This window comes from Anopheles coluzzii, chromosome 3, assembly GCF_943734685.1.
Source record: "Anopheles coluzzii chromosome 3, AcolN3, whole genome shotgun sequence".
Classification (NCBI taxonomy): Eukaryota; Metazoa; Arthropoda; class Insecta; order Diptera; family Culicidae; genus Anopheles; species Anopheles coluzzii.
In genome coordinates this window covers 12536826-12547262 of record NC_064671.1, presented here as the reverse complement: position 1 = coordinate 12547262, position 10437 = coordinate 12536826, and the positions used below count along the sequence as shown (strand labels likewise).

General features: G+C 47.0%; 1 protein-coding gene across 3 annotated transcripts in view; it reads right to left on the bottom strand.

The window, feature by feature from the left end:
* The window catches only part of LOC120959635 (uncharacterized), a 154401-nt gene that overhangs the window by 3927 nt on the left and 140037 nt on the right, over window positions 1-10437 (bottom strand). For all 3 annotated transcript variants that reach the window (XM_049610263.1, XM_040383196.2, XM_040383197.2), the window contains 3 exons: window positions 7904-8577; window positions 868-1051; window positions 25-781 (listed from right to left, as the gene is read on the bottom strand). In XM_049610263.1, the coding sequence (XP_049466220.1) occupies window positions 25-781; window positions 868-1051; window positions 7904-8577 (1615 nt within the window). The remainder of the gene's footprint in view (window positions 1-24; window positions 782-867; window positions 1052-7903; window positions 8578-10437) is intronic.

Genomic DNA, 10437 nt, shown 5'->3' with positions numbered 1-10437 from the left:
CTCTCTCTCCGTTCGATCACTTACTTTTCTTCCTCCGTTTTGGTCTTCAGCTGCACCTCCAGATCCTCGATGCGCGACTCGAGCGCGGAAATTTTCGTCAGCGCACCGGGCAGATCCTTCGCGTCCCGCTCGTACTCCTGCGTCTGCTTGCGCAGTTCGGAAATTTCTCGCTGCTTCAGGTCGAGCACGCAGCGCAAACTGTCCACCTCGTCCTGCAGCACCTGCAGGTGGTTGATGTTGCCGGACGATCGGTTCAGCTGCAGCGGGTTGCCCGACACGTTCATCGTGTTGCCGCTGCTGGCCGCTGCCGTACCATTGCCGGTCTGGCTGCAGGCCGGTTCCACCGAACCGTTCCGGCTCTGCCGCAGCACCACACACTCATCCTTCGTGATCGTGAGCTTCTCCTCCAGCTCGCGCTCCTTGCGCTCGGTTTCGCGCCGCATCCGCTCCATCTCGCGGTGCAGCCCGTTGATCTGGTCGGTGAGGTCGCGCTCGCGCATGGCCGCCGCCTGCAACCGCTCGCTGAAGGCCAGCTCGCTGGAGTGTACCTTGTCGCGCAGCTCGTTCTCGGTGCAGCTGAGCGCGTTGATTCGCTGCAGCAGGTCCAGCTCGCGGGCGCGAGCGCTTTCCAGCTGCTCCGCCTGGTCGGCCAGCTTCGCCTCGTAGCCATCGATGCGCGCCAGCAGCTCGCGGCTGTGGGACTCCTTCGCGAGCAGTTGCGCTTCCAGTGCGGCAATCCGGTCGTCCGCACTGCGCTGCTGCTCACTGAGACAGGTTTCAACTGCGTGGTGAAGAGAGGGCGCAATTTGTTAATAAAAATAGCACATAAAAACACACACACAGACTGCGGATGCGTTTCGTTCCTACCTTTGCTCAGCTCACAGCGGTGCAGCTCCTGCAGCTCTGTTTCGCGCTCCGTCGTTTCTAGCAGCTGCTGCTTCAGCGTTTGGCTGTTGGTGCGCTCCTCGTCCAGTATGGACTTGGTTTCCAGCAGGTCGGCGGAGGTCTTCTGGTGTGCCGCCTTGATTGTGGGACAGGAGAAGGCATCCAACTGTAACCGAGGTGGGAAAAGAAAAACACATTAATTAGACATGATTGCACTTCGATAAACATTTGCACACATTTTCGCACACTAGAACGAAACGAAACGCACCAAAAAGAAATGGAACCTTCGAAACATCACGCAAACAACCATCAGCCAGCCACAAGCCTTCGCCCTTGCGCACCGATCGACGATCAACTCGGCAATGATCGGACTCGCAAAACGCAATCACAGTGCAATCGAACCAAAACGCTTAATTTTTGCCACCGACTTCGTCGTTGCGTTGCTCTCATCCAGCCAGGTTCCCGTTCCGGCTGATCGAGCAGGTCTTGTGTTACACCCGCGCGTTGCTACACTCGTGACTAACCGATCGCCGTTGCACCCAGAAACACACAGCCCCAGAGATCGTTTGCCGAGTGTCACCAGCTTGCAGGAAATCATGTGCAGATGGGATCAAATAAACACCACGGTAGTGTGTGTGTGTGTTATTTCTCTTTTCACACCGACAAAACCCAAGCAAAAGCCCTGTAGAAGAGAAGGGACAAATCGCTTTTGCAGGTGGGAGAGGAGATTGTTACCTGTGCCCGTGGGATTATCCAAAAACCATGGTAAATGCGTGCGAAATAAGCGTTTGATTTTCGATGATTATAATCCCCGTCCCAAAATGGGCATTTTCCGTTCTTGTGTGTGTAACGGTTTTTTTTGTTTTTTTGTTTTTTTTGTGGCAGGACTTTTGCCAGGTATGAGCATATGAGCTTTCGGGGTCCCGACCGGTTCAGTGTAACCTTTTTTTTTGTGAGGTGCTTATGAATAAATTTGCATTTTTCTGCACACCAGCTGGTCGGGTTTATGACCTGCAGGAAAACGTCCATGAGGATTTTCTTTTGCCAAAAAGTCCGTTTTACAATTACACCGTTCCTTAAGACACTGGAGGTAAAGGCTGCATATTTCTGGAGCTAGTTCACGACACTTACCACTATTAAATCGTACTCAATCATGTTGACAAGATGTCCCCAAACGATCAAGTAGGCACAGTCGTCACACCACCGTCACTAACTCCAAACCAAACAGTCACCACAGAACCACAAGAGAACTCTCCCCTAACTACTTCTCTATTATCACAGACGTTGTCGCCTCCCGTACACACACTGCTCCGCTACTCTATTCTTCTTCACAAGCACATTGCACTATCTGCACACACGGTTCCTTCGACTCCTCGTTCACAGTTCTATCAAAAGACGATTTGTCTCGACACACCTCGACACCTTCCCAAGACGAATGTGTTCACATTAGTTCGCCCGTTCTGCGCGACTGTTGTACCGAGACTGATCCCTCCACGAGCAAACGAGTCTGAACACAGTGGGTGAAGGACACGTTTCGGCTGGGCGAGAGCGTCTGATGACGAGACTACCCCATGCAGTGATATTATCCTTCCTGTCTGCGCTACCTGCGGAACTACCCAGACAAACCGTGAGCGAGAGCATCCAAAATTTGCTTTCCTTTTCTATTCACCTTTAGCTTAGAATATTGGCCTGCATGCTAGATACAGAAGAAAACATTCAAGGTACACGGATACCCGTGGGGTAGATTGGCCCTTCGTGTAGGAGCAAACAGGTACAACACCAGCAAAGGCGAATCATCATCTGCCCTACCTTCCGAACAGGTCGTTGATCCACGCGTTTGCTCCCCTTGGCATATTTTCCGTAGCACAGGACACAGCACAGAACGACAACAATAACACACACTAACTGCAGCTCTTTAGCTAAATCGAACGGTAAAGAATCGTTGATCATCTTCTCTGCGGTAAGCATGCCTGCTTGCGTTTTGTTTTCCGCCAACTCCAAAGCAGGCCACGACAAATCAACTGTCACTGTGTGGCACAGGGAGCGCGCGCTCTGTACACTAAACGTCAAACCTCCACAATCAGCTGGTGCTGGTGCTTGCAAATTCCACGCTGCCCAAAGCCCTGCTCATCCCCATGGCTCATCGGGGTTTGTGATAACGCGCGGGCCAGCAGTTGGTATTATCGATAAAGCGACAACGTACGATGATAATTTGTTCAAAGTAAACAAAAATAAAGTGCGTTTCTGCATCGGTAAACTCGGTAGAAGAGATAGGGCTTTGCGCTCCAAACCAGTCACGCGGTGAGTAGAATACACCCTTCCTCTTACATACATCGTCATACAGCAGCACCACTACCAGGAAGAAATGAAGCAGGTTTTTTCCAAAATTCCCAAACACTGTCCAAAAAGGGGAAAAGGGTTTTGGAAATGTAGACTTTTACAGCATACGGCAGTACCGGTGGTTTGCACGGGCTACAAATAAAGTTAGTAAATATTGGAAAGGGGTATCCGATCGGGTGGTTTGCTGTCCATTTTATGGACTCTGCTGCAGTGAGTGATGTGGAAAGAGTTGTAAAAACGGTGCTGCTTTTATTAACCAAAGCGCATTGTGCATTTTGAACTTGTTGGTGCAATGAAACGTCCTCCAGCGATTCTTTCTCTCGAGCAAAGAGACATAATTATTTAGTTAAATGAGGGCACTATCAGTGGCAGACACTGAGGATCAAACTCATTAGCGAGATGAGCACGAAACTTAGCAGGAGCACATGAGTAATTTACACAGGTACAACAGGTAAGTTGTATCTGAAGTGTAAAATTCAGTAAAATAAAGTACAAATTAACATACAATTTCACAGCGAACAAGCGTAACACGTAATTTCCAGGCTACAAGAAGGATCCTTGCACTCATTACGCTCCCTAAAAGAAGGAAATTTCCACGAAGATGTTAAATTGCCGAATTATTTAAATTCATATTTACATCCACCTCCAAGCCGTCCCATCCCACGCACAGATTATCAGCACCTAAGAACAGATAATCCGCACGGTAAATAGGAATATCCCACCATCATACCGTGCCGCGTCCTTTTTGTTACCAACGAGCCATCCAAAAGCATCCGCAGAACTGGACCAGGGCCAGGGCCAGGGTCGGGTCGTGGGTGATCTTTATTTGGGGGATTTTCGTACGGGAAGAAAAGACTAAATCCACTTAACCATCCGCCATACAACAATACGTACTCGCGCGCTCGTGAAGTACACACCGAGAACCGAGAGGACACTTCAGAGGAGTTCGGGGCGAGTTCTTTTCCCCTAATAATGACCACCTCATATGATGGTGAAATGGGACCGAGGAGCTTTGCTTGCTCAACAACACAATAGAAATAGTGCTCTTTTGTCTGTAGCGTTAAGCTAGGAGGATGATTTTCGGTACTTTCCTGCCAATATTCCAATATCGTGTCGCCTCACATATGGTTTGCGAATCCCTGCGGGAGGGAAAATCTGGATCTGTGGCCCAAAAAATTTACATTTGTCAAAGTTCGATCCACAAGCTCGTAACGAATCAAATATACCCGGTCTGCTAAAAAAAACAGCAGCGCCCCTAATCTCCCGGACAGTCTATGCAACGGCTGTACCTGTAAAGGACGTCGTCACAGAACTGTTGAGTTCCACCAGTTCTGCCACCTTTCCCAAAAACCATAGCCATCGGAAAGCGGATTTCACTCGCATTCGAATTTAATTTACATTTTTAATAACCCTCTGCCTGGATAGCGCTCGTCCATTCGGGAGGATCCTTCACTAAACTTCCCTTTACCGAGTTTCCCACACAGAATCACCGAGTGCAGAGTATCACCACCTGTGAATTATTGATTTTATTAGAGGTTTACTTTACACTCCTCATTTGCATATGCCGGTCGGGATGATGTATGTGCAGGCAAAAGGCTGAGGCTCGGGACTGCACTTGATGAACCATTCTTTTCGTTGGAATCTGCCTCTCAAGCACGGCGGTGGTGATTGCAACATGCATCCTACAAGAGCTACTACTACTGCTGCTGCTGCTGTCTTTTCTTCTGATGACACATTTGCATTTTATCACATGCGGGCCACACATTATCAGGCTATAACACATACGCTGGAGAGATCTGGACGGTGGGAAACTGCAACACTCCCGTGTGGTAAGGCGGGAATCTGGAGAAGCACAGGCAAACCTGCACTTGAACGAATCATTTCTCCTCTACAACCCATCCCGCACTTTAGTGTACCATTTTCATACGGTACACCGTATGGGGAAAACCAGCACTATACCAGTGTGCTCGAAGGAAAAACTTTCACACACCATAACCGAGCACCTAGAGTGGAGATGATGATGGGATCCGGTTTTGTTATTCTAATTTTTAGAGCAAATAATTGCACAGGTTTTGAAATGGAATTGAACAATGTAAAAATGGGAATGGAGTAGCAGCGGTGTGCAGTAAAAATTGTGCACCACCCGTAATACTACATGAGGAGAACAGCCTTTCCCTTCGATGATGTCGTGGCGTTGTCGTGGCAGAGCTGGGAACAGCTGGTAAATATTCATGAGATAAGTGCAATCAACGGTTTTGGGGGTTTCCCGGTGCTCGCTAGATGCACCTACCACGTTGAATGGGATGGTGATTTGATGTATCCTACAGGTTCTCACGGTGGGAAAATGGGCCAATAACAGGATGTTTTGAAATGCTAAATGTGTCGCTTTTAGGGAAAGGTGTGTACGCTTTGTACATTGTAAATTCACACGGTAATGTGACAAGATTGCAAGGATAGGAACTTCGCCGTCGAAAGGACTTGCTCGTATCAGTCGATCACGTTCTTGCAAACTTGGAACCTTGGAACTTGCTCCTGAAACTGGATTTTCCAACTGGAAACTGGATCAAGTATGGGGTTCGTAGTTAGTAGATAAACTATTACGTGTTTCTTATCTTCTTATATGCTTGATCTCTGAAATCCCGCATTCGATTACTGTTTACTGTTGAAGAACATTTCAAAGTTCGCGGAACAATTCGAAGTTGAAGCTATAACTGCGGCACGATGTTTGAATACACTAATGATACTCGGGACTGTGAATTTTGAATTAATCTCATGCGGTACTCTTTAGAAAGACCAAAACGTCAGCGGAAATGTGGCAGATGGATCAAGCAAGTGTGCCGCAATCATGTATTTCAGTACCTCAGCCCCGAGTATTGTGTCGTTATTATTGATTAACGATGACTGGTACAAAAGAATCGTTATCTTTATGTTCAATAATCAAGCGTTCTCAATAACATCTAAATCATCCTGCAGGCTTAATTCTATTGTCCATTGTAGATATCAAAGCTTTTTATCTGTTTGGGTGTTGCCATTTAGTCTTAGTCTTCACTTTGGGTTTAATTAGACATGAAACGTATGAAACATAACTGAATGCGATCATGTAGTCTAGTTGTAGAGGCACATGATCGCGTAGAATCTAAAATCGGTCAGATCCTTCTATTTGTATATATGAATTGAAGGAAGAACTGAATTCACCTAATTGATCTGTTTTATCTTATGATACTACAATCATTTAATCCGTTTCTCTTTACATTTGAACATTCTCAATTCAACAAGAGAACTGTAGTCTCCAGCTCTATATCCTCAACTCCCCACGATCCGAAGCAAACGCTCACTGTAGTAGAGAAAAAAAACCTGTGAACATTAAACCGAAACTAATTCTGTTTGGCAAGTATAAAAATGAAACATTTATTTTCCTACCCCGTAGAAAAATACGATCATAAGGTAAGGTAACTGGCAGGACAAAACCACCTGTCCGTTGCCGTTACCGTGCGACCATATTATGTCATAAACCACCGGCACGGCTGCTTTTATGATTTGCCGGACCCGTTGCTTTGTACGGGGTCCGCAACATAAAATATTTAAGCAAATGCCCGCCCACTTATCGCACCTTTTGCCGCATTTCTCTCGCCTCTCCGCAACAATGGTCGGCCGCTGTGGACGCATTCTCCGCAGGGTAATATATAGTTCAAAGCTTCACACGCACACGGTGCAATACAGCAGCAGCATTACGCACACCACATTGCCGATGCATCCTTTCTGTGTCATTGCCGATGTCCGAAGGGAACGAGGATCGTTAAGCAATTGGGTCACAGCCGTGTTCGGAACGACCATTTTACCTTACTTTCCTTTGCTTTATTGTAACAATCATCCTGCAAAACTGTGCTCCTCTTGTCTGCAGTATGTGTGAAAGCTTCATCGATGAGTAATCGAAATCGACGCGATCATCGCTGCAAACATGGATCAAATCCGGGATGTTGCTAGCGAACGAGAGAACATTATAATTCACTGGCGATGATTCAACATTTGCCTACCTCAAACTCAGCATGTTCCTTCGTGTTGCTCCGATTAGCTACCAAACCCCTTTCGATGCATGTTGCGATTCGTTGACAGTGGCAAAACTGCAGGGCATTTGCCCAGCGCTACCTGCTTCCCAACCGCAACATGTCCCCGCACCAAGAAGAACTGGAGCATAAATCATTGGATTTGTACCTATCCGCTAGCCCACCGGGGGCATTTGGCAATCGGTGACGATAGAAGCTAAAGTAAACAACTTCACCAATGTGTGCGCAATCGCTCCGGTTGTTTTTGTGCACGGAAACGACCGCGCGCGGGCTACAATAACAACCCCGTATCCTGTCGGGACGGATACATCCCGCCCGGAGATACCCTGTCGAATCGGAAATGTCAAACATGGGTCCGTGCTGTGGCGCGTTCACGGGATGCACCAGCCGCAGGATGTTTATTGTATTGGACGGTAGAACGAATTAGGTTAGGTCGAGTGTTTGCTCAACAACAGCTCTATGCACTTTTCGCGCTGCTGCGTTGATGTTGTTGCTGTTTGTCAAAGCTAAACCCTCCGTTTGATGCGGTTTCGTTTGCGGTAATACAAGGGGACAATATTGCACAGAGCAAATGAAGCATGGAAAACTGTAAACTGTTTTTGCCAGCTACTTACATTAAAAACTAGGTATTGTACTAAAACTCCCAACGCTTCCACGCCCTTCTGGGCATGGCTGAGCATGGCAAGGTCGACCAGTTCCGATCCTTTGCTCTCGCTGTGATGGGGTGCCGTTTCACGGTGACGACCGTTGCGGTGCTGCTGCTGGTGCAGTTGATCACAGTTCGGTTCCTTTCCTGCCACCACCGGCGTCCCGGCAGTCGCCACGAGCGGCGTCGAGCAGGCGGATGGTAGTATCGTCAGTATCGATTGCACTTCCGGCGTGCTGGTCGCACTGTTCGCCCCGGCAGCGACCCCTTTTGCCCGCTCGCCCACCTCGCAGATTAGCAGCGGGGAGCTGGACTTGTCCAGTATGATCGTGCCGTTGCGCTGGATCGCTTTGACGGTGGCGTTGCTGGCCGCCGAAGCGGTTGTCGTGTTGTGGGCCACCCCGCCACTGCCGCCGCTGCCATTGACCGCATGCTGGGGATGGTGGGACAGGTGCGATGGTGGTGGTGGTGGGGTTGCGTGATGATTCGTCGCCGTGGTCGGGACCGCGGTCGTCGACCGTAGCAGCGTCGATTTGGCCAGCGTCGGTTTCGGCGAGTGGTTGCTGCCAGCGACCGTACCGGCAGTGGCCGCCGCGACAGCCGATTTCGTGGTCGCCGTCGCCCCAGCAAGACGATTGTGATCTGAAAGGGAGAAAAGACAGGAAAGAAGAGGGAAATCATGTTTAATACCCAAGAAATGGAAGAAAACCCTACATTAAAGAGCTTTGTTTATGGTGCTATCGCTATAAAATCAACGCATAAAGAATAAATTCTCATCTCATCTCACTATATATAAAATCGAAAATCGCCACAATGACGTGAGAGTAAACATTCAGCAAGAGAGAGAGATAGCCGTGAGAGCAGAGCTCTCTTAGCAACGCGCGTTGCTGCGAAAGGACTTGCTCCATGCCACACTGCCACCCCTCGGGTAATGAGGGCAATGGTTACTTAGATTTTTTTGTTTACACAAACCGATTTGAAAACACATGGTATTGGATATAATGATTTGTTTTTAATAATTAAAGTTGCAAATTAGCCACCTGATGATAACGTGTCCCATTTCATACCCCTTCCCATTATAAATCAAGATATTCAAGGCAATATTTAAAAAAAAACATGTTTGAAAACTATGCAAAATAGCTTAATTGTGAAATGGTTGATATTCCAATTCATTCAATCATTAATAAATGCAACCATACTCATTATTGGTGCTTAAGCACCTCGAATACTACATACACCGTCGTCATCGGCAGATAAGTGTGCTGTAAAACGGGTTGACAGGACGTCGAACATGTACACTCCCTCAAATCTTCTTCTATTTGACGTAACGTCCTATGCGGACATGCCGGCCTGTATAGACTTTCGAGACTTAATTCATTATCACGTAACCGCATAGTCAATCCTTTCTACGAGGGGCCGGTGCGCGGGCTTGACCCCCTGACGGGTATGTCATTGAGTCGTTCGAATTGACGACCACGTACCACGGGACCGCCCCAAATCTACTACTCCCTCAAATCTACTACTCCGCAATATTGGTTGAGTCGGGACAAGGAAAACGCATGACAATAAGAGGCGGATTTAGCCGAGAGACCCTAAGCGGCCATATGCTAAAAAGCCTTGCTGAAATTCCGACAAAGAAAGCGGCGGATGTAGATGGCTTGAAAATTAAAATTGAATTTGTAACGATTTGCTCGCGGGTGGGAAGAACTACTTATTTCAGGATGTCCTTCCGGAACAAAGCACTAAAGGGAGAGATGGTTCATTGCGCAACATGGCTGCAACATACTGCGCGTTAGGTGAGACAATCGTGCGCACTGCATTTAGCCGGATAAGCATAAACTGCAGAATGATCCACAATGAAACTATGCTTACTGTAACGTGCCCAAGAGGGCTGAATTGATTCTGACTGTATCTATCAAGAGTGATGGCGATATCTACCATGTGATGCTATCACCGTACTATGGTGTTGATTAAGAACAACCACGTTATAATCAAGGACACGTCAAATTAGAAGCAAAATCTGAAAGATGTGGGGCGGCAAGAGTAAATAAAGTAGTTTGCAAGTAAACGTAAATTTAGTTAATTGATCTGGGAAGGTTGTAACAGTGTTGAACCATTCTTTTCTATAACAGTCTAGATCGGAATATTAGAACTACACATTTGGAATGGTTATTTGAGGGGATATGTTCACTGTTGAAATTTGATATTTGGCACAACAATAACAATTGTCTCATACACAAATACCAATTTCATTTAATACTTCAAAACCAGTTTCAGGATAATAAAATAAAATTTTGATGGCATTTTTGGAAATGACCCTCATGAAATTAAAGACCGAGCAAATTTACATTGAAATTTTTCTAAGCATCTATTACTTATTACCTAACGTATGAAACATACGTCGAAAAAAGAGTAGAAATGGAATTCGAACCACGTGCGATATCATATTTTTGTAGTTCAATCTTACATTTATGGGCACAAAAAACAGAAGATGGGTTGAAA